Source organism: Amphiura filiformis, chromosome 2 (assembly GCF_039555335.1).
Source record: "Amphiura filiformis chromosome 2, Afil_fr2py, whole genome shotgun sequence".
NCBI lineage: Eukaryota > Metazoa > Echinodermata > Ophiuroidea > Amphilepidida > Amphiuridae > Amphiura > Amphiura filiformis.
In genome coordinates, this window is record NC_092629.1 from 60,302,752 (window position 1) to 60,329,197 (window position 26,446).

A 26,446-nucleotide genomic window follows, 5' to 3' on the forward strand; every position below is an offset into this window, starting at 1 on the left:
ACCTGTTCCGTCCACAGGCTCCGTAACTCGTTACCTGCCTCTAGACTTTATTTATTATAAAATATTTAAAACGCTACCAGATGTTTAATAATAAAATTTAAACATTAAAATTAATAGGGTTAATTTAAGTTCAAAACAAATAGCACACCTCTTAAATGGAACAAATAATCTCAGTGACATTATTTAATTCACGAAAGCAGTGATCAGATTTTAAATTAAAAACACCTCATTCAAGATGTGGCGCTATTTCATGTGCACGGAGTACAAGCAGCCTGCTCTGCACCGCATAAATAATATGATTAAGGTCTCATTAAAATGCACAGAAAGTGACATGACAGGTCCGTGAGATGACAAACCGTGCCGCCCTGATATATTTCTGAATCAATTGCAAAGCACACTGCTTCATTACTCGGTCCTGTCATTTCGTTCGGTTGCAGCACGCAGATTTATTCAACCTGCTTGTCAATTTTGTATCGGCCTGCTAGTAAATATCGATTCACGCATATTGGAATTAAATGGAGTAAAAAATCGGAAATAAAATGTAGAGGATTGTAGTGTGTGGAAGAATTGGAATTACTGTACGGTCGCTACGTCAAGGATTGCCAATTTGTAGATGAGACAGTGGTTTTTCACTAGTGGTTGGATATGTGACAGCGTTGGACTGAGCATATAGGCGTATGTATGTACATGCTGTGCTGTTGTCATGATAACACAAAGCCCTTGAACTGATGCGTGTATAAGGCTACTTTGCCGTAGTGCCGTCTTGATCTTCAAATTGCAGTATTGGGCTAGAGGCTACTTGTTTTGTGTCTTGCCGTATGGACAGTTAGCTAAGTCACTAAATGACCGACTGAATGGTTTATATGAATGTAAGTACATGTCAAATGATTTGTTACATGACAAGTAAAAAATATTTTAGCTTTGACTAAACAAATTATGTTTCATCTTAATTTTTCATAGGTCAATCAATACTGTTGCATTCACCAACGATGTGCAAATAGTGATTTCTGTTTAATTTCATACTAACCACAAAATCCTAAAATAGTAGCAAAATCATAGTACAAGGAACTTATACGATGTCCTCATTCACAAACTGATACTATCTGTCCATCGTATAAGACTGTTACCGCACGGCAACTGGTTGAAGGAATATTACACAGTCAAGAATAGGCTCCATCATTTTTTTGTTCTGAACCCTCCCAGTCTCCCAAAACATCAAAAGCGTTGCACTTATACTTACTTAAGACTGTCCTTTTTCATATCACTTAGACACAGTAGGGCCAACTTGCCTAGAAATGGTCAAATTTTGGCAAGAAATATCTCTGTGTAATCCTATGTAAGTCCCATATCACATCGTTATCGGCGATCGAGGTTTTTTTTTTTCTGAAGTTTGGTTGGTACCCACCAGCGTCATGCATGTGACGTGACACGGCTAAAATAAGCGACCGGGAATCGGGGATCGTTAAAAGCGTCAACAAATTTCAAAACATAGAAAGCAGTAAACTTATTGGCGAGCGGTCCGAATTTTGAGCCATAAGTTTACGTGGTGAACTAGCAAAATCATTTGCTTTTAATAAATGCATAATGCTATCTACTGAAGATAGCAATTTATACCATGATGCTGTCTACTAGAGATAGCAATAATTTACAAATACCATAAAGCATGCTCTGTGCTATCTACTGAAGATAGCAAAATAACTAATATCATAAAGTGGAATGCATAGTGCTATCTACTGAAGATAGCAAATAGGCTTACCATTGATGCTGTCTACTAGAGATAGCACTAATTACAAATACCATAAAAAGCATGCTCGGTGGTATCTACTGAAGATAGTAAAATATCAAATATCATAATGAGCATGCATGTTGCTGTCTACTAAAGATAGCAAAATTTCAAATGATTAATAGCAATATAACAAATGCCATAAAAAGCATTCATACTGCTATGACACTGATACTGGTAACAAATACTATAAAAAATAAAAAGCATATACATCTATCTATTAAGATAAAATTAACCTTAACCTTAACAAATGCCATAAAAAGCATAGGCCTACATGATACTATCTACAGAAGATAGCAATATCCCAAATACCATAAAAAGCATTCAGTGCTACACTCTAAAAATGAATGTGTGAAATTAGAGTAGGCTATAGGGCAATATAAAAAATACCATAAAAAAGGATGCGTTGTGCTATCTACAGAAAATAGAACAAATAACATGAAAATCATTCAGCAAAATCCCACATAACATTAAAACCATTCGTAGTGCTATCTCTGCCGAAGGCAACATAACAAATGCCATAAAAATCATGCATTATCCTATCTACAGAAGATAATAAAAATCATGCATGATTATACTATGCATGCTAGCAAAATCATATTATAGCATAAAAAGCATTCATAGTGCTAAAGAAGATGGCAATATAACAACTACCATACAAGCATGCATGGTGCTATCTACTGAAGATAGCATTAAATCCCAAACACCATAAAAAGCATGCACGGTGCTATCTACTGAAGATTGTGCAAATCCCTCCCAAATACCATAAAAACATGCATGGTGCTATCTACTGAAGATATCATTAAAATCCCAAATACCACAAAAAGCATGCATGGTGCTATCTACTGAAGATTGCATTAAAATCACAAATACCAATAAAAAGCATTCATGGTGCTATCTACTGAAGATAGTAAATTCCAAAATGCCATAAAAATGTATAGGGATTGGTGCTATCTACTGAAGAGAGTAAAATCCCAAATACCATAAAAACATGCATGTTGCTAACTTGCTATCTACTGAAGATAGCAAAATCCCATGCACGGTTCTATCTCTGCAGAAGACGGCAACATAACAAATGGCATAAAAAGTATGCATAGTGCTATCCACTGAAGATTGCTACTTAACAAATGCCATAAACAGGATGCATGCATGGTGCTATCTACAGAAGATAGTGTGGCGATAATGTGTTTAACTAATGAAAAACATGCATGGTGCTATCTACTGAAGAGAGTAAAATCCCAAATACCATATAAGACATGACTCTGTATTATGCTATGTAGAATATTCTATGCAACAGTTTTGTCAAAGGGACCCTAGTATCGTGACTATCGTCACATGTGACATGATCTGGTCCATGGAGGCCAAAGGCGACAAATTTGAAATTGAGATAAAGGCAAAAATATGAAGTGAAGAACAATAAAATATATGAGAAAATATGTATCAGAAAACTTTTTAACTTTGGAACCAAGTATGCCAGACCTTTATGATTTGCAGTATATGATAGTGTAATGTTTTGAAGATAGGAAATGTATGATGACAATGTTTTGCTATCTACTGAAGATAGCAAACCTATATATATGATGACAATTATGTGATGCAATCAAGCAAAATCAGTCAGAACTCGGAAATATTGATTTTGAGATATAGCCAAACAAAGGAAATATTTCCTTTTGTATCCTTTTGTTTTGGAAACTCTTTACTTGCTCATATCTTTGGAACTGGTTGTTCAATTTCAACGTGGTTTTCTGGAAAATGCAGCTTTGTAAATGTTTTTTACTACCCTGTAAGAAACTGAAAATTTGATATCTATGAGTTCCGACTGATTTTGCTTGATCGCATCACATATGTGTGCCATCTACTGATGATAGCTAACCTATATGATGACAATATGTTTTGCTATCTACTGAAGATAGCAAAATGTGTTTTGCTATTTACTGTAGATACTTATGAAGATAATAAACCTATATGAAAACAGGGTTTACTATCAACTATTTACAGCATGATTGATCAATTACAAAGGCTTTGGAAATTATTGACTGAAGAGGTTCATCAGGTCTGTTGATTAAACAGCTAATTAAAGTTCTTTTCCAAGACCAAAGGAAAAACTTACGTTTTTCTGCTGACAGTTTCGCCAGAAACCTTCTGCTTTCTCAAAGCGATTGATGTTGTTATTTATCCATCTGCTTGGAGTGGGAATCCCGACCGGATGTTATTGTTTTACCGGAAGTACTCCTGTTTCCAACGTTGGTCTTGAGCAGAGGATCAAAGATGTGGCTCAGAAAGAATGTCCCCTCATCTTTGTTCATGTTATTGTCTCCTCTCTTGCGAATCCATACTGATTCCTTGACCCATCGTGCCCTGCGGTTTTCTTCCCTATCCAGGATTGATGAGCTGTCCCAGTCTATTAAATGGTTGGCCCTTGACACATGATCTGTGATGGCTGATTTGTTAATTTTGGTGAGCGATTCCTTCCTCTTGGATCGTGTGTATTTAAGTTGCCTAGCTTTCTCCGCTTCCCTTTTGTGTTCATTCATGCGCACACAATAATTGGAAATTATTGTCTAACAAGGACAGTTTTGACAGCCGATTTTGAACCTTCCAATTAAATTGACAAGTCTGGTTTCAAGCTTATTTAGCTTTCCCAGTTAAAATCCATACACCCCTATGGAAGACATTACCGTAATCTTCCATAGACCTATAGATACTGGTACTACGCCTGGTAGTGTAGATTTCAAATACAGAAAACTGAATAGGTGACTCCATTTGAAATTTAAAGCACAGGAAGATTAAGGCCTATGCATGTCTTCTGTAGAGGGTGTATGGATTTCAACTAGAATAGCCATCACAACTTCCTTGGGCCAATAATGCTATAGTAATCCCAGTTGCATGCCTTAATGCAGGCATGATTGCATTTACAGCAATACTATGCATGTATTTGGATACTGAAATCAATTTCCTGCAGAGAGAGTGAACCCAATACATAGTGGTTAAAGTTTCTTGTTACCAAATATGTCATCTTTACAGATAAAATGACACTGACTAGTGTGACTCCTAATGGGGCTAATATCTTGTTACCGTGGCATCAGCTAACTTTGATAAAATCCACAATATAAAATATTGAATGAAAGTTACCACTTCAAAAACACACTGTTGATTTTATAGTATTTTGCAACATGCAATCAAAGGAGTATTTTGTGATCCTTGCATCAGGGTTCGATTTTTTTTAGCCAAAACCTTATTTAGGTGATGTTCTTATAATATTAGCATATGTTTACATTGTATAAAATTGCTATACAAGCTGAAATTTGTGTAGCAGGTTGTCCAAAATAGGGAGCATTTTGCTCCAAGACACCAGTTAAATCGAACCCTGCCTAGCATCTTCTCTTCATGACATTTTTCAGTAGATAAAAAAGCTTATTCATGTGTCCTCCAATCAATTGCAAAATTTAGACAATCCCATTGGAAAATTGCCAAAAAAAATCACTTGTGCCCCCCAATCACAGTCAGTGTCCCCAATCATGGTCGGTGCCCCCCCCATATAATGACCCATGCTATGCCACTGCTGGATAGCTCAGATGATAGAGCACTTGTCTTGCAAACTAGAGGTAGCCAGTTTGAATCCTGCTTCTGCCAAGTTTCTTTGCTCCCCTTCACACTTTATAAAGTGTAACATGAAATGTGAGAAATGAGCTTGACTTCATTATTCATTTGCATTTAAAAATGCTAAAGACTACTGGAATTAGACTTTGGGTTGCAAAGTTAGGAGTGATTCTCAAACTTTAAAAAACAAAGTATAAATAATGTATGACCTGCTTGATCAATAACTCAAAACCAATGTCAGTAACATTTCTGTGATTATATCACATATTAGTTTCCTGCACTATGATATATTTAGGCGAGCAATTTGTACCACATTTTTTAATCCAGAAAAAGTATATTTTCAATTTTTCATGCATAAAATGCCTGAGAAAAATATTTGTAAGATCAATAAAACCTTAGATACTGTAGTTTTCTTGCAATCCTTGAAGTTCTATTTTTTAATGGTTTAAGATATATGGATTGTCTTCAAACTTAAAACATAGTCAAACATTTATGCATCCATGTGAGAAAACGAGAACATTTTCAGTGTAAATTTGAATAATTAGCATAATTAGCAAACCAATACGTTGGTATGCGTGAACTTCATTCTGGTCGGGCATCTGACAACACTGTCATGACTGTGTGCCCATGGTGTGCCCAGGCTCCGATAAATTTTAATTTTTTAATTGCCCGAAGATAAGGTTAACTTTTGCTTGCCCGATTATGCCCGAATATTTGTGAAAGAAACTGTCCATAACAGGGCAAAGCGGGTATAAACTCGGGAACCTTGTTCCCGGGAAATTTTAGTCACTCACAGGAAATTGTGATTTTAAGCTTACAAAAAACTGCTTTGAAGCTTTACAGTATTGCCTGCTTAATCCTCAGACTCATTTCTATCCTTTTCAGATTGTTATCTCTTCCCAAATAATGTTTTGTAAGTTTTCTTTGTGGCAAAATGAAGAATATTAAAATAACAATTGATCAAAATCAGCATTCATCATAGCATTTGTGATGTATTTACATCTAACTTTTGCCATCTACTGAAGATAACAAACCTGTATGATGACAATATGTTTTGCTATCTACTGACGATAGCAAACCTATATGATGACAATATGTGATGCGATCAAGCAAAATCAGTCAGAACTCGGAAATATTGATTTTGAGATATAGCCAAACAAAGGAAATATTTCCTTTTGTATCCTTTTGTTTTGGAAACTCTTTACTTGCTCATATCTTTGGAACTGGTTGTTCAATTTCAACGTGGTTTTCTGGAAAATGCAGCTTTGTAAATATTTTTTTACTACCCTGTAAGAAACTGAAAATTTGATATCTCCAAGTTCCGACTGATTTTGCTTGATCGCATCACATATGTGTGCCATCTACTGATGATAGCTAACCTATATGATGGCAATATGTTTTGCTATCTACTGAAGATAGCAAAATGTGTTTTGCTATTTACTGTAGATACTTATGAAGATAATAAACCTATATGAAAACAGGGTTTACTATCAACTGAACTATTCACAGCATGATTGATCAATTACAAGGCATTGGAAATTATTGACTGAAGAGGTTCATCAGGTCTGTTGATTAAACAGCTAATTAAAGTTCTTTGCCAAGACCAAAGGAAAAACTTATGTTTTCTGCTGACAGTTTCGCCAGCGATTGATGTTGTTATTGATCCATCTGCTTAGAGCGGGAATCCCGGCCGGATGTTATTGTTTTACCGGAAGTACTCCTGCCTCCAACGTTGGTCTTGAGCAGAGGATCAAAGATGTGGCTCAGAAAGAATGTCCCCTCGTCTCTGTTCATGGTGTTGTTTCCTCTCTTGTGAATCCATACTGATTCCTTGACCCGTCGTGCCCTGCGGTTTTCTTCCCTATCAAGGATTGATGAGCTGTCCCAGTCTATTAAATGGTTAACCCTTGACACGAGATCTGTGATGGCTGATTTGTTAATTTCGGTGAGCGATTCCTTCCTCTTGGATCGTGTGTATTTAAGTTGGCTAGCTTTCTCCGCTTCCCTTTTGTGTTCATTCATGCGCACACAATAATTGGAAATTATTGTCTAACAAGGACAGTTTTGACAGCCGATTTTGAACCTTCCAATTGACAAGTCTGGTTTCAAGCTTATTTAATTTGGCTTTCCCAGTTAAAATCCATACACCCCTATGGAAGACATTACCGTAATCTTCCATAGACCTATAGGTACTGGTACTCAGTGTTCGAAATATGCCTCAAAAAGTTACCGGCCAGCCGGGTCGGCAACTAGATGCCAGCCAGAAAAGTTACCGGCCAGGCCAAAAAGTTACAGGCCAATGGCCGGCTGACCGGCCCTATTTCGAATGCTGCTGGTACTACATCTGGTAGTGTAGATTTCAAATACAGAAAACTGAATAGGTGACTCCATTTGAAATTTAAAGCACAGGAAGATTAAGGCCTGTGCATGTCTTCTGTAGAGGGTGTATGGATATCAACTGGAATAGCCATCACAACTTCCTTGGGCCAATAATGCTACAGTAATCCCATGCCTTAAGGCTACATGCTCTTTTTGGTTGAAATTTTTGGCGGGAAATAATCCCGCCAAAACATTAAAGTAATCTTTTCCCACAACTAAATATCATAGTCAGGAAATTAATGATGCATCTGGTAGCTTAGATCATAACTTTCATTGCACTTAGTTGCAATTATCCCAGAAAATTCTTGATTTGTTTTTACAGAGTCTTGAATTGTCGATGTTTTTGAAAAAAAACATCACTCGGTGTATTTTGAAACTCGAGGCATTAACTCTTCTCAAATTAGCCCCAAATCATAATTTATTATATGCATGTGTAGCAAACACCAATGGGAATAATTGGACGTTGTTTGTGGAGCCTAAATTTGGTTTGATTTTATTTCACAATAATTCTAAGGTGAGAATTTTGACCTGACATTTACTTTTTGGATTTCAAATTTAAATTTATTGATATACATATTTTGAATAAATAAAGACTACGCTTACCTTTCTGCAACACTTCCCGGTATCATTAAGCATCTGCTGATAACCAACATTTTAGCTGAAAACAGTCCCTTCCTATCATTTTTGAACAAAATATGGTTCAAAAGTCCGTACGCTGCGTGTATAAACTAGCACAGCGAGATAACGAACAGAGCTAGAAAAAAAAGAGAAGAAAAAATGTTAAATTGCACGTAATTGAGTAGGCCCATCACTGCCCATACCTAAAAATCTGCACAGCCGGGTCGATCGTAAGTATCATATATTATACGCCTGTGATTATTTTGGGCAAATTGATTGAAGGCGGGACCACGGCCCAAAAGCCTGTACTAGCGGTCCCGTCGATATGCAGGGCCCGTCACATTTTATCACCAAAGTCAGTTTTAAGACGGACTCAATGCTGATTTCAACATCAATCCATGCATGCTTTAGTAATAATTCCGAATCTCAAATCTGAAGTAAAAATTTGCAAATTGAGTTCGGTTTTTGTTTGTTTTTATGATAACAGTGTAAAAATTATGCACCAAATGACTTCAATTGGACCTTCATTTTGCAAAATTTTCCAACGTCTGAGGGTGCAACATCCCCCCTCAGACACCCCCTGCGTATACATAAACAAGTGATCGCTTTCGCTCCTGTTTTAGTGAAGACTTGTCCACAAGTTAGGCTGTCATTTCAGTTTTTCAGCTGTTTCAAGTTAAAATTTTACACAATAATAGTGCCAAAATGGTCCACCAAATGGCTTCAATTAGGTCTTCATTTTGCAAAAGTTGCTTACTTCGGAGGGGGAACATCCCCCTCAGACACCCCCCCGCGTATACATAAACAAGTGGTCGCTCTTGCTTCTGTTTTAGTGAAGACTTGTCCACAAGTTAGGCCGTCATTTCAGTTTTTCAGCTGTTTCAAGCTAAAATTTTGCACAATAATAGTGCTAAAATGGTCCACCAAATGGCTTCAATTAGGTCTTCAGTTTGCAAACGTTTCTTACTTCTCAGGGGGCACATCCCCCCTCACACATCCCCTACATCGCGCGGGTGCGGCGTGCAGCGCTGTCGCGCAGAAGTATCAATGACTAATAATTTTCATTGTGTCCCCCCCACTTTCAAAAATGGATTTACGCCCCTGCCCCCAATCACAGTCGCGACTGTAATATTTCTTTGCTTTGATTACCAGGCATGAGAATTTTCAGTTTAAAAACTGAATTCAGTTTTTTTTATAGTCAAAATTTTCTGCAACTTTATTTAATTTCAGCCTGTTTTTGGTACTTTTTGCCCAATTTCACGCGCATTTTCAGTTTTTTCAGTTTTTTTTAGGAAAGTGCAGTCTCATGCCTGGATTAAAGTTTTCTAACGTGAAACGATAAGAAAACAAATTTGACCCCACGCGGAAGCAATTCCGGTTCATACCGATCGGGTCTGTGTGTTCCCGGCCGGGTGTTGCCATAGCAGCGTGACAGCATCGTGTGTTGACCAATGAGAGCTGCCCTCTCGTCTGCGCTGGTCACTGTCGTGGTGTTTTGTCTTCATTACATTATTGGTTTCCAGAATGGATAGACACAAAATTTTAATACGTCACATATTAGGACATATTTAGGCGAGCAATTTGTACCACATTTTTTTAATCCATAAAAAGTATATTTTCATGCATAAAATGCCTGAGAAAAATATTTGTAAGATCAATAAAACCTTATACTGTAGTTTTTTTGCAAGTTCTATTTTTAAATGGTTTAAGATACCGTAATGGATTGTCTTCAAACTTAAAACATAGTCAAACATTGTCCCTTTATGCATCCATGTGAGAAAAGCGAGAACATTTACAGTGTAAATTTGAATAATTAGCATAATTAGCAAACCAATACGTTGGTATACGTGAACTTCATTCTGGTTGGGCACCTGACAACACTGTCATGACTGTGTGCCCATGGTGTACCCTATTCCTGTCTCAATGCATGTAGGCCTATAACACTGCCTGTAGTATATTGAGTGCAAAAACAAGAATTTCAGAAAAAATGACACAAAATGTATTTCCCAGTGCAATAAATTTTCACATAAAAAAGAAAACAAATCAAACCCGCTACACCAGGAATTTAACCTGGGACTCCAGCTTATTATTCATAATATATCAGAGCCGAACTTCCTGTCCTTGGCGTACATGTGCCTACAATTCCCATTTTGGTAACACAAATGGATTGTTTTCTCACAATGTAGTCAGAAATACATGGATTTAGAGGATTTCAGGATGGTATGAGAAAAATGTGACACGATCAAGGGAAATTAGTCGGATGTCGCTAATATTGATTTTGAGATATTGGCAAAGAAAGTGTTAAAATTCTTTGTGTTTTCTATTGCTTTCAGGCATTGATAAATGGATGTAACTTCACAAAAAAAAGTCGTATCAATATGGGGTTTTTAGTTTCTGAAAGCTCTATATATGTGATGCGATCAAGCAAAATGAGTCTGATGTTGATCAAAATCAAAATCCAGTTTTCAGTTTCATTACATGTGCCATTCTCAGAGCTTTATTTTGCTGAAAATCCCATCATAATTTGATTTACGGTTCCAGAGATGTGGCCATTTTAGTGTTGCTCATAACAATAAAATACAAAGGAAGTGACTCGGTCATCCATTCATCTGACCGTTGGAGGTCAACATCCGTTGATTCTTCCGGTCAGATGACCCAATCTTCCACTACCAACAAAACCAACATCAGTCGGCATTGAAGACCAGTGGATGCTGGTTGCAGGCCACCAACCTCCAAAATGTAAGTCGTGAGAACTTTGTTAAACTTGTACTTTCTGGATACAAAGGAAGTTGAATACTAAACTCAACCCAGAAAGTATCGAAACGATTATCTTATTATAGATGGTCAGATATATCGGGAACTGGAATATATAGCAAAAACTTATTTAATGTATATAAAGCGCAGCTTTCTCCTGCGCATTTTGATACCTCTTTTGTTGCTCTACGATATCATTTGGTCGAGTTATGGGCGCTTGAGTGGCTTCAAGTAGGATTTTGAAAGTTGCACTTAGCTCCTATTCAAGCCAAATGCGTTGTACTGTGACCAATATATTACCATTACTTTTGTGGGCACACCAAGTATTGAGATGTCAGCAGAAAGAGTTCATGAGATAAGTCAGAGATAAGTAAAGGGTAGCAAGTATTGAAGTTGAAAGTCGAAGGTGTAAAATAAAGTAAAGTTCATGGTTAAGTGAACAGAGCACATCAGTGTCCTTTGTCTTGATTTTGTGTGTGTGTGTGTACACGAGGAACGCATTTGGCTTGAATAGGAGCTAAGTGCAACAAAAGAGGTATCAAAATGCGCAGGAGAAAGCTGCGCTTTATATACATTAAATAAGTTTTGCTATATATTTCAGTTCCTGATATATCTGACCATCTATAATCGTTTTGATACTTTCTGGGTTGAGTTTATTATTGGCTATATCTCAAAATCAATATTAGTACCGACCTACGACTCATTTTGCTTGATCGCATCACATATGTGACTGGACACCACGAATCAGCCGTAAAGTCGGCCCGGTCAATTTTGTTTTATTTCGTGTTTAGAAAATATATATGGTATATCATTTGACTTCAAACAATATCCAGAAGCGGGGTTATGGTTTGTTGAAATCTGTTCCTTCAACAAAATTGTACTTTTTTTCGGTTGTACATGTGTCTCTTTTTCCACATTTCTGGTAATAAATATCAAACAGTCATAATTGGCGGTCATTTCATACCTATGAATACAATTTGCGAGTTTACGGCTCATTTGTAGTGTCCACTCACATATGTCCTCTTTAGAAACCTTTGTAAAACTCATTTTCAACCAGGGTCGACATGTGACTCATTCCCCTTGATCATGTCACAAATATGATCAACAATGACAAAGATTGGGGGGGGGGGAATGAAGCTATCGAGTTTCAGACCTTAGATACTCTATTATTGGAAAATGCAGAATACGATACTATAGACCATCTTGTGTGTAATTGGTATCGATATAATTTGTATGTTTTGGATTTTCTGTTCCTATGTACATACTGTCATTAAAAGTGGACCAAATAGCCGAGAATATGATAAGCCTAAAATAATCAGTTGTTTTAAGATCATTAATGTTATTGTGACCAATAGACATAATTATGATCTCAATCATTTATACTTATATGACAATCTTGTAGTGTTTTGGTAAGTTACTGAAGATAGCAAACCTATGACAACGTTTATAGGTTAATGAACGCGTACTACTTATTGGGAGAGAAATTAGACAAAATAATGCACGCGTGCTGATGTTGATGCATCTAATGCACGAGCCCGAAGGGGAGTGCATTAGACGCATCAACATCAGCACAAGTGCATTATTTTGGCTAATGTGTCGAGAAATAAGTAATACAAGTTTATTAATCTATTTCATACACGAAAAGAAAAAAACACGTGATTTTTATATAACAAATTATCACTAAAAATGTTGGAAAACAGAACCAAATCTAACTGCATCAACCCGCCCGAAAAATGAATCAATCCTACGCGCCTTAACGCGAGAAACACTGCGCGTAGTACGGAGTGCACAATATACACAATCAATGCATGTTTCGTACTTTTCTAACAGCTTTTCTGATTGGCTGCTTTGATATAAGAGTGTATGAATGTATTTTGCTATACTGAAGATATCAAACTTATGACCACTGTTGTATTTTGCTATCTACTGAAGATAGTAAACCTATGACAACGTTGTATTTTGCTATACTGAAGATATCAAACTTATGACCACTGTTGTATTTTGCTATCTACTGAAGATAGTAAACCTATGACAACGTTGTATTTTGCTATACTGAAGATATCAAACTTATGACCACTGTTGTATTTTGCTATCTACTGAAGATAGTAAACCTATGACAACGTTGTATTTTGCTATACTGAAGATATCAAACTTATGACCACTGTTGTATTTTGCTATCTACTGAAGATAGCAAACCTATGACAACGTTGTATTTTGCTATACTGAAGATATCAAACTTATGACCACTGTTGTATTTTGCTATCTACTGAAGATAGTAAACATATGATGACATTGTTGTATTTTGCTATCTACTGAAGATAGCAAACATATGATGACAATGTTGTATTTTGCTATCTACTGAAGATAGCAAACCTATGATGACAATGTTGTATTTTGCTATCTACTAAAGATAGCAAACCTATGATGACAATGTTGTATTTTGCTATCTACTAAAGATAGCAAACCTATGATGACAATCATATTGTTATGCCATGCTATCTATTGAAGAAAGCAAACCTATAATAAAAAATCATGTGTTTTGGTATCAACTGACTGATAGCTAACCTATGTTGACAATAATGTCTTGAAAAAAATTGACATGCGTATTAACTCTCTCCATGTTGGTGTCGACTTCAGACGACAAGTTTCAATTTTTTTTAATTCATCATAAAATTCAGAATTGTAAATTTGCATGACCACATTTGGCATCAACATCAAAAATGCATTAAAATGAGTACAAACAATCATAGTATTGGTTCAGTGGTTCTTGAGATAGCTCTTGATATTTTGAGAAAATATCTCAAAACTTTTTATGTTGAAGCGTATAATGCTAGCACATAGAATGTTGATTATTTGACACATGAAAGGTTTACTATTGTAATTGATCAATGCCACAAAATACATCAAGGATCAACAAATGATACAAGAGGATAGCTTGAATATGCAAACAACTGAAAATAAAGAGCAAATTAATGTTGACACCTAGTGTCCTTTGGTAATTAGGCATGATTCAAGTCTTGCAAATTTAATTTACAAGTCTTGCAAATTTAAATTTGCAGGTACCGGTAATGGCAAATTCCAATTTTGGCCATCAAACTTTACCTACTCCTTTGCCTACATTTTATGTTCTTGTCCCTCCCTCTGCATCTGTGTTTTACTTGTTTATTTGCCTGCACATCAAGTTGGTATACCTGGCTATTTCTGTTCTATTATTCCTCAGTTTATTCTTTACACTGCAGTGACGTAGTGTGCTCTTGACAGGAAATGACTGTAATTTTCACTAGGGAATTTGATGTTGGATATCGCTTGTCAAATTTGTGATCATATTTGAGACAATTGGCTAATTCCAGTTAAAATCCTTACACCCCCTGTGGAAGACAATTAATCTTCCATACAGGATCGAGTGTGAATTTCAAATGGGGTTAACTGAATAGGTGACTCCATTTGAAATCTACACCCCTTCTGTGGGAGATTAAGGTCATGTTTTCCATAGGGGGTGTAAGGATTTCAATTGGAATAGTCCATTACCCAGCTCAGTGCAGCAATACGAATAGCCACCATTAACATGCCTCTAAACTCTTCCAATACTTAATTATGCGCCATATATAATTTATATATTCCATTTTAGAGGGAAAATACAGCATATGGCAGATCTTTTTGCCTTTTTCCACTTGAACATGCCTTGAGAGATAAATGTTATCAGTCCTGTCAATAACCCTCTATCCATTAGCTGTTACCATGGTAACCAGGAAAAATGTCTATACTGTACATTTATTTTAAGACATATGTCAACCTAGATTATACACAAAAATAACTTGTTTTTATATGACATTTCCATTTTGTGTAAAGGGTTTAATTGGCAAGATGAATTTACTGTAAATTGGGTCAGCTCAGCATCATGTTACTATAAAAGCATAAAACTTAAGTGTTAATTTTCATCAATGCGGTTAATTTTTTATATAGGAAAATACACATCCTGTCATAATTGGGACTGAGTAGGTGGAATGTAAAATTTGGGATGCGATGAAGAAAAATACATATATCCTGTTATGCAGAATTAATTTGCATTCTTAAACTTGATCAATTTCCCTGTTTTTGATAGGCCGCATAAGTTAATTTTTTTTGTTTTTCGCCTGGAAGATTTTTATGAAATGACAAGTTTTTAAAAATTTTAATGCAGAATTGGAATTGCTAACTAGTTGTATATGTGACATGATCGGCATGGGGACCAAAGGAGGCATTTAAAAAAAATTTTCAACCAAGATGTTTCAAACATGCTGATATTTCCATGCTATCTTGTGTAGTAAGCTTACCAAAATACAAACATGCAGATTAATGGCGACGATAATTGAAGAAAATCTGGTCGTAAACCCGGAACTGAACCTGAAGTCATTATTCCTAGGTTCATAGTTCGTCATTTCAGCATGAGTTTTAAGCTTACCTATTGATTTTAACAAGAATTACTGTTCTAAAAATGACCTCTAATAAACACCCCCTTTTGGAAAATGCAACACCCCTTACAACCCTCACCCCAGCCATCACTCCGTAATCTGAACTCCCAAGCCATCGTTCCTCCTTTCTGTCATCTGACCTTGTGCCAAAAATCCTTCTATCCTTATGCTCTGACACTCTGGAACTACCTCCCTGAGGACATTATCCAATGTAATTCTCTGCAGTCCTTTAAGTCAACCCTCCATGCCCATCTTGGTTAGCCAGTTCCATTGTTTTGTTTGGTGTTTGTTTTTTCTGTGTTTTTGGTTTAATTTTAATTTTAATTTTTGCTGTTTTGATGTTTTGCAGGGTTGTTTGATTTAAATCACGTTGATTTAAATCAGTGAAAATCACTGATTTAAATCACTTGATTCGCTGATTTAAATCAACTTTTTCATTTTTTACCATTTATGATAAATGTAAGTAAATTTTTTTCTTAAATTGACTGTTTTACATCATTCCTAATGTTTCTACAACTTTTGGATACAATTAAAATACCTCTATGATGTCTATAAAAAAATCATTTTCAAGGTGCAGAATTCAACTGGTTTTCCCCCATGATTTTACCAAATTGTTGACTTAGGGGGTTGGCATTTTCTTCGGAAGGGGGGTCCCAAATATGTTGGTGACCGGAGTCAATTTTTTTATGCCCCCCCATCGCGGGGAAATTTTGTTTACGATCCCCCCTGTCTTGGGTCGAAAATTTGTATGACCCCCCCTTCCACCTATACAGACTCAAGACTAACTATTCATTGCCGGAACTAAGGCATGGAGTGCGCTAAAACTTAAGAGTGAAGAAAGTGCGCGGAGCGCGTTAAAATATTTATCGTAAGTGTAAAGAAGGCGCGCATAAACATTTTGCATAGATTCTACGCACATTTCGATTGTGTAGTTAAAGAATGTGGGCACAGTGCGTGAAAATTTTGAGTCACCAGCCCTTAATAATTCTATAACCCCCTATTTTGGGTGTTAAAAAAATTATAACCCCCCTATTTTTGGTTTGCAAATTCTATGACCCCCTGTATTCTATGACCCCCCTTCCGAAGAAAATGCCAGCCCCCTTAATCATGGGGGTATAGCAATTCTTGGAATAAAAAAATTGATTTAAATTTTTAAAAATCTGATCAAAAAAATCAACAACCCTGAATTGTTTTGGCCTCCCTGATTGCTTTTGCAATATTGGGCTGTGCCAGGCCTATGGGCCGAATGGTATAAATAAAATAAATAAATAAACCCCCGGGGTGTAACTATTCAAGGAAATACGGTATACTTTTGGCTTGGACAGGTGCGTGAAATACAAAGAACATCAACTCAGCAGCCAGGTCACATATGATATGATATATGATATGATATACATATGATATGATATATGATATGATACATATGATATGTTATGATATGATAATGATATGATATATAACGATATGATATGATATGATAATAATGATATGATATGTGATATGATAATGATGTGATGTGATATATGATATGATGTGATGTGATATGATATGTTTGTACTTTGTTATTGTTTTTCAGATATACTTCCATCGATCTTTCTTCCAGACAGTTAGACAAGATGTCGAGAGCCGATTCCAAGACGTCTGTATCCCGTCAACTTGAGTGCACCATCTGCAAATGTCGTCTTCGAGATCCCAAAGATCTGGACTGTTCTCACACATTCTGTCTCCGTTGTCTTGATAAGCTTGTTGAAATTGAACCAGAAAACAACAAGGAACAGAAATTGGACAGGCCTAAGAAACCAGGTAAGCCTAACCAAATTGTCGAGCAGCGAAAACGTGAAGTGATCATATGTCCAGTGTGTAAAACTTCCACGCGTGTTCCACTTGGGGGCGTCGCCAATTTGAGATCCAATCATGTGTTGAGAAATCTGATTGAAACCATGTCACCACGAAAATCAACTGTGTTCGGTGACGAGTTTGACGACGATGTCTTGTTCGGTCCGGTGGATATTTGCTCAACGCATCCTGAAGAATTACTGACGTGTTACTGTAAACAGTGCAAAAAATCCATGTGTGAGCGATGTAATACGGATCATGGTCATCATAAAAGTGAGGTTATTGGAATCATTGATCAAGCGGAACATAGTCGTGAGCATCTTAAGGCTGTTATACGAAAGACAACGAGACGCATGTCAAGGTTAAAAATTGCGCAAGAAGAAGCATCTCAAAATGAAGCCATGTATCACGAATCGGTGAGCAGTGTAATACAAAAAGTCCATTACACAGCCTCGGTGGCTGTTGCTAACATTAATAAGCAAAGGAATGAGCTTGTGGAAGAGATTGAAGCAAGCAAAAGTGCGGTGTGTACAAGTTTTGATGCGCGACGTGAATTTATGGAATGTTTTGATGAAAGCTTACAAAACACCTATGAAGCAGCAAAAGTGCTGCTGAAAGATAGAGGTGATTATGAAGTGGTCGCCATGGCACCCGAGTTATGTCACGCCCTCAATCGGCTCTGCAAGGAGGAACCGGCGCATATAGTCAGTATCCCTCCTGCTCATGCGCCTACTTTTTATCCAAATCGCAGTGCTGCAGAAATCTCTATAGGAAAGCTAAGAACCAAAAATTCAGCAGGTACACCAAATGCGGAAGATTCCACTCTCGATGTGGGACAAATTTCCATTAGCGAGCAGCATCGGCTGTTGGAGGCCGAGTGGGAATCATCATTAAAGATTAAAGGTGGAGACAGAAATGGTGGTCCCGAACTTCAACTGACTAGGGGTATCGGCTCAAGTTATAAAGACGGAATCATTGCCGTGACTGATGTAACGGATGATCACGTTCTAGTTTACTGATACCAAAGATGGCAGTTTTGAATTCTTCCTTTATTTCCCTATTGAGAGCGCGCGTGACAATATCGCTTAATCCACAAGGCGTGGCCATCACTGCTGATGGTATCTTCCTACTTGTCGACAAATCGCGTTATGTTCGCGTGTTTGACCAAAACGGAGAGTATACAGGTCACAAATTTACTACGCTCAGAGAGTCGGATCCAGAACACACGAAAGTGAGGCTTGTGGCAATTACCGTGGATATTCATGGTGTTATCATCATTGCTGACGCAAAACGCGAGGTGCTGACTATCCACCACGCAAATGGATTGTTCAAGAAACTCCTTCCGTTGCAAATTGAGCCAAGCTTCATTGACGTAAACAACAAGGAAATAATCGCAGTGAGTGGCAATTTGAAGGTCATACTTCTTAACTACACTGGTACGCATTTACTGACGATCGACACCATTGGTCTTGAGAGTAAGAGGTCGCTTTGGGCTCATGGCGTTTGCTTCGATAAAAATACTGATCTACTGTACGTGGTGCATTGTAAGCTGTTTGGCGATAAATCGGTGCATATGTTCGCGGTACCCAGCGGTCGTTACATGGGATGTATTACACGTGGATTGAATAGTCCGGATGGTGTCGCTGCAACAATCGATAGCCAAGTCGCGGTTTGCGATTGGAGTAATGTGAGGGTTTATCGCATGAAAGGCGGCGACGAGGCTTTTCATCCAAGAACCGAGTCGTGTTAAGGACACATACTTTATCAGGGATAGATCAGGGTGGGTCACCCAGACTAGCTCAGACTGTTAGAAATAAAGGTTAATGCAGTATCCTTAAGAGGCAGTAAAAATGTAAATAATGGGTGCGGCGGAGCCGAGTCCATTGCATTATTTAAATCATTTTACTCCTGACTGAGGACATGTGGGTGTAAAGATACCACAAGATCATTTATTTTAATTCTAATACTGCAAAAATAGTGCGATATAAAAGGGAAAATTTCTTATTTCACTTTTTTGCCCGTATTGCTCTGAATGTTGCATGCTTGACTGCATTTTGGAAGCAATTAAGATGCCCTTATGTGACAATTGTTTTGACAAATCCCTGAGCGATTTTGAAAAATGGCCGGCGGGGATGATAGAATTGAAAATATTGTGTGATTGGATAAGTACTAGGTTACATAAAAGGTGACAGTAAAAAAAGTGTCATCATGGCGGTGCTTTTTATTGGTGAGTGAATGAATACAGTTTGTACCTTTTGGAATTTATGCGGTTTCCATGAAGCTTTATACTGTATTTTTTGTAAAATTTGTATAAAAAAGCCTGTATGTGCATGTATTGTTTAAAACTATGTACATGTAAAAGATCAAATATATTTTATAAGAAATGAAAAATAATATAAAATTGCTCTGTCATTGGAGAGGAGTTGGAGTTCTCCTATACTCTTAACGTCCATTGGTACTACCGGCTGAATGATCAACCTCTAATTGTGATTGGTTACTCAGATGATTATATCATATAATTAACCAATCAGAGACACTAAGAAAGGCTGTAGTACCCATGGGGTTAAAACATGTAAAATCTAAACAAGTGCTAAACATATGAGGAATGAAAGTGATTGCTTTGCCTAGCCGGAGGGCATTGCTATTTAGTATTTACTTCTGGCACGGACACGATCAATTTCTGAATTGAAGACAGTAAAAGGCTGATCAATTATAATCAGAACTACCTTTATCAAAATAGACATGACATCTCCAGTGTATGGAAATACTGTTGTATGAAAATATCACAGTAATGCAATGTGTAATAATTTGCAGTGGAATAATATTACCATTTGTGAGAAAATGGGTTTTCAAAGTTGAAAAAAATTGCATTAGTAAAGGATTCCGAGATTATTGAAGGGCAGGGCCACGTAGCCAATGGGTGTGTGTGTGGGGTATGGCACATCTCCCATAAATCACCAAAGCTCTGCTTTGTTTGTAAAAAACATTTGGGCCAAAAAATGAATGTCAAAATTTTATACTCCAAATCATGAACTTTCTGTGAAACTTGTCTAAAATATAGGCTCCTATTAGGTCTGCTTTTGGCATGCAGAATGAAGATTTCTCTTGAAATGGTCTGCATGCATTTGAAAAATCTGCACCCCTTACAAAAAAACAAAATCATGGCTATGAGGGCACCTCCATTAAATAGTGATGGGTGAACCAATATCAATTACAGCAAACAAGAATGTCTTCAAAAATGACAACACACATGAAAATCATAAACACGATTTTGTATAATGAGTGCAAAGACCTTTTGAGTAGTGCTTGAAATATTAAGAATTGTCAGGGCTGTAGCAAGGTTGAAAAATGTGGGGCGGCCATCACAAATGTGGGGTGGCCAAATTACAAATATGCCCAAATAAGATATAAAAGAAAAACATGACAAATTTCTCTGAGAATTGTCTTCACTGTGTATATTATTGTTGTCTGTTGATAGGTGATGTTGACATAAGTTATGTGAATGTAAAAAAAAGTTGTATTATTATAAGGCGATGCATAAATTGGTGCGGGCACCAAGTTATATCTTTATAAGTTTTATCCCAAAGAGTTGGGATGTACATGTACATATGTGTATAGGTGTATTTGTGATGCGATCAAGAAAAATGAGTTGGATGTCGGGAATATTGATTTTGAGATAATAGCCATTACAGTATTCAACTTTCTCTGTATTTTATTGTTCTGAGCAATACTAAAATGGCCAGAACCGTAAGTCTAATTATGATGGGCTTTTCAGCAAAATGAACATGGCTCATGCAATGAAATTGAAAAAAAAATTGGATTTTAATCGACATCAGACTCATTTTATAGGTTGATCGCATCACATTTATTGTTAGATGGTGAAACATAGTAACAGTCATTCAGGTGTCTTTGATTGTGATATTAAAAAAGGGTGCCATTATATTCATGTACTGTATACAATCATGGAAAAAAGTCTTTGAACACTTTTGTGTTAACAATGGAAAACTGCCACTCCTCTCCCCTTGTAATGTTGAGAAATGATGCCAATATTTTCAGTAGTTTTCCAAAGTGTTGATGGGGAGAGGGGCGGGGAGATCGGAATGGTAAATCATTGGTAAAACAATATAAATCATTTCCATGATCATGAAAATCTTTGCAAACAATTTTAACAAAGTGTGCCTTGTGTTCCAAAAACCTTTTTCTAAGATTGTAGGGCACAGGCCTAAAAATAAGGGGGGGGGGGGTCTGAAGGACCCATGTATTTCATAATCAATGTTTTTGTTAACTTGTTTTAACATTGATGGGATACCCTTGTTGTGGCTATAGCACTATTTAGGTTTAAATTGTCGCATTCATCACATAGTTATGGATATGAACAATCGGGTAAAATACATACCCAGAATACATGGCGACAGATCACGAGATTTCACACAAAATTGTTTACAGCATTTTAATATTTAATAAATAACTTTCAACATCCTATTTTAATAACAACCACTCTCAATTTATGTAAACATGTAAACCTTTATACGGTCTACACACTTTTGGGGGAAACCATTTACATAAAATCAGTAAGCCTTAAATAAGGGCGCTGTAGATAAGTAGTTGTCATGCATGGGTAGTAAACAGCCTTGTTTTATGGTCACATTTGGTCACAAAAATCCTGAGAAAACTGGTTGCTTTTTCAAAAATGCTATTTTGCAATGTTTTTTAGCAAAAACCTTTGCAAAAATATTTCCAAAATTTTACTGCAATTTAATTTCAATTTCCAAAAAATTAGTGTATTTTGGGATTTCTTTCTCCAGCCATGCATCCCCACCCAATACAAATCAAGCCCACCAACCTGGACCAAAATATAACAATATTTGCCAGTGAAGTGGTTACATAACTCCTTGGTAACTGGATCACACACCTTTTGGAATTGGTAGTACATGCCATAGACTTTGTGTTGCGATCATTTCGATCATGGTGCAGAACTCAAAAGCGTGATCCAGTTGACATAGTGATAATCGGCTTATACGTAACACTTCGCTGGCAAATTAAGCACAAGACAGCTTTTGTGTTAGAACTCTTTATTTACTCATCTATTGTGAATGCAAATTGTAAAGGTTATGTTTATGTTAATGGGCTATTGCAGTTGAAATCCATACACCCCCTATGGAAGACATGACCTTAATCTCCGACACACGGGGGTAGATTGATTCAGGTAACTGCACTGTAATGTACCCTGGAAATATCAACTCCCTATGTGGAAGATTAAGGTCATTTCTTCCATTGGGGTGTATAGATTACAACCGGAACTGAGCCCAATTAGTATAGTAATAAATTGACTACGTAATTTGATAATATTTTGAAATAATATTAGCAATGCTTGTTAACTGTCCTAAGTAAGAATTTGGTCATCATTGGGCTATTCTAGTTTAAACCTATACTCCTATGGTAGTGTACTTTAGTAGACCCTTAAATATTTCATCAATATTATCTGACCTTCCCCCTCTGACCATAGAAACCATGAAAGACCCATCAATGTTGAAGATTAATAGCTGTTGGATTAGAATAGGAAAAACAGCATTTCCCATGGAAAGAGGCTGGAGGGGGAACGCCAGATAACAGTGATGATAAATTAAAAGGGCCTACTAAAGTAGATCACACACAAGGGGTATTTCAAATGGATTCACCCAATCAGGTACCCCATTTTAAATTCACACTTCCTGTGTAGAAGATTAAGGTCATGGGGGTGTATGGATTTTACTGGAATAGCCCAACAATGAGACAAAATGCACACAGTAGTTGATAGAATGTAAGAAATGATTGGACATTTTCTGAATGCCATTGATTCACAAAACTCTCATATTGATGTACAGGTATTGACAATTGACCTTTTCGGTAAATCCCATAAACCATTGCGAGTATACACCTGAGAAATTGTGGGATAGGCCTGAGATGTCGTCATTTTACGTCACACCGATCAGCGCCAGTTATCGAAAATAGTTACGGCGCATTGCAAGTCGGCGTGACGTCAATGACAACATCTCAGGTGTACTTGCAATTGCTTATGGGATTTACCGAAAATGTCAATCTACAATCTTCAAATGTTTTCGGAAGTTCATGCCACCAAATTGAGAATTCTTGCCTGGTTTCCATTGATGATATAATTTTGGTACCATTTTAAAACTTATTGCCTAGTGCTTACATTTTATTCAAATCATGAAATGTCAAAAATGCGACTTGTTCCTATTTTGTGTCTGAGCGGATCACAAATAAGTAAATACAAATTTGTAACAATTTATGAAAGAATATTTTAATACAGTACACCAAAGCACAGTAAGGAGGGACTTGAGATTACCATGGTGCATTTTTTTTAAAATTCCAAAGCATCTTGACACCAGCAGTATCATAATTACATTCAGTTTTCCTATGTATTGTATAATAATTGTGGAACGTATAATAGTGAAATAGTACCCATCACTACTAAACTTGAGGTGAATCCAAATAAAACGTTGAACAAAGTAAGGTATGATAAAACAGGTGTATTGCAGAATGGTAGACTGCAGATCTGTTGGATAACGTTTTTTTAATGGGAAATGAACTTTGCTGCTTGGATGATGTCACGATGAGGTTAGTTAGGGTTAGGGTAGGGTTAGGGAGCGTGTTCCCACGGATCTGCACTTGACCGGCCTCATTGTGTTGTTAATCAATGGGCTATTTAAATTGAAATCCATACATCCCATACACCCATTAGAAATGGTTCTAAGCAGAACCTAAAATGGTTCTTCAGCTGTCCTGTATGTAGAACCTTAAATGGTTCTACAAAGAACAAAAAAAGGTTCTGGAAAGGTTAGAAAGAACCATTTTTGGGTTCTTTAAATTGTCAAGAACCTTTTCTCTTGAGGGTTCTACATACATGACAGCTAAGAACCATATTTCTAATAGTGTATTGAAGACATCATGACCTTAATCTCCCACATGACACAGTGGGTGTAGATTTCAAATAGAGTCACCCATTCAGGTCCCGTTCAGGTAACCCATTTGAATATTCCAACTATACTGCGCCACGAAAGTATCCTTACACTTGGAAAAATAATCACAATTTCAAAACTGAACAATATCGGGGTAAATTTGTTTTTGTAATAGATGCACAATCTAATCCTGCACATTATGATACAATAATTATTGAATCCAATATGACCTCAAGAAGTAAAGTTACAAGCAATTGAATAGACAAGGTCCAGTTTTAAAAGTGACAAATTGGCCTATACAAGGCGCAAAAAGATTCCAACAAGCGCAACAAAGAGACTACACAGTTTCTTCAATGAAGCCTCTTTTAAAGCAGTATTTATTTCAGTTTTTACTTTTCTGTACTTTTCATAACTTGCATTTTATTTGTCAGCTCTTTTGTTTCAGTTTTCTTTTGTTCCTTTTGTTTTAAATTAAAGGCACACACAAATTAGCCATTTACACACTTAAAACTACGGGGTCAAAAAATGACCCAAACGGGGTCATTTTTGACCCCAGCATAGTTATCAACTAAACACCATACCACTAACGGGGTCATTTTGACCCCATTGGTCGGGGTCATTGCAATGACTACGTATTTGGGTCAAACAGTAACCCCATTGGGGTCAAAATATTACCACATTTCGGGGTCAAATGAAATGACCCCTTCAAAAGGGTTGCCTTATTGGGTTACTTAATGACCTCATTTCGGGGTCAAATGAAATGACCCATTTGAAAGGGTTGTTTTATAGGGTTACTCAATAACCACATTTAGGGTTGTTTGGATTTTTTAGTAGGCCTATGGTCATGCTGGTCCCACCAGGACATAAGTGTGTTTCTGCACAGAGAAAGCATTACATAAACAGCAAACTGCAAAATGCGTCTGTGTATCACACTCACACACAGTCAGTCATCGCCTATGACAGTTCACGTATTATAAGCTTACATGATAAAAGCTTAGGCCTATAACAACTGCAGCAAAGACACCAGCCACGACAGCATGAAATTGGAATGAATCTGCGTGCATAGACAAGGGTCTATGCATCCTTGCAGTCTCACTTTTAAACTAACTTTTCATATTCCATCATACAGACAAGCACACACGACAATCCGCTGAGCTGCACAATCAGAACAAATATGGCGCTGATGTGACCACGTGAGCCGATGCACACCGTGTGTGCAAATAGTTCCGAAATGCAAGTCATTATAAAGTTGACAAATTGGGTAACTTCGGTCAAAAAATTAGTTTTATTTATTAATCAACAAACATTAATTGCAGCTCATGTTTAAACTCATTTATGAATTGAGATTTTCAAAGCGGAAGATTGAAACTGATATCAATGCGCGACGGTATCGGCAAAATGACCACTAAGTTTTTGACCACGTTCGTCGTGGCTAAAATGACCTCGTGAATGTGGTCAAATTAAAACAGTACAACCCCTTGAAGGGTCAAAACAACCCCAAACGTGGTCAATTCAAAATGACCACGGAAAATATAACCCCGTAGTTTTTAGTGTGTACCACTCTCAAACCAGATGTCTAGTCCGTGGCGTTTTGAATAGGCCAGTGTGTCACTTTTAAAACTGTACCTTCGTCTAATAAAATGCTTGTAACTTTGCTTATTAAAGTCACATTGGATTCAATGGGGTGTCAAAATGTGCCGGATTAGATAGTGCATCTATTAAAAAAACAAATTTACCCCAACATGGTTCAGTTTTGAAATTGTGATTATTTGTAAGGATACTTTCTTGGCGCAGTATATGTCTGCCATAGAGTATGTTGATTTAAACTGGAATAGCCAATTGGTAGAAATTCATTGCTGTATTTCTCTGAGTTGCATGTAATAATGTTAAAAGAATCCATTGTAAATTGTATCGTATCTTCAAAAGGTATATGTGATGCGATCAAGCAAAATCAGTCAGGACTCGGAATGATTTTGAGATATAGCCATTGGTATCATTTTAAAGTTGCTTATAAAAATATCAAAGTGAAATTATGCCATGTTTTTTGTGTGCATATGAGTCGCATA

The 26,446-nt window shown here is 36.8% G+C and overlaps 1 protein-coding gene across 1 annotated transcript; it reads left to right on the forward strand.

Annotated features, from left to right (window-relative positions):
• Positions 1–341: 341 nt before the first annotated feature.
• On the forward strand, positions 342–22,604 carry LOC140146487 (tripartite motif-containing protein 2-like). Its single transcript, XM_072168352.1, has 2 exons — positions 342–869; positions 17,162–22,604. Exon 2 carries the CDS (start codon positions 17,202–17,204, stop codon positions 18,438–18,440), a length of 1,239 nt encoding a protein of 412 aa, XP_072024453.1. The 5' UTR covers positions 342–869; positions 17,162–17,201; the 3' UTR covers positions 18,441–22,604.
• The last annotated feature ends 3,842 nt before the right edge of the window (positions 22,605–26,446 follow it).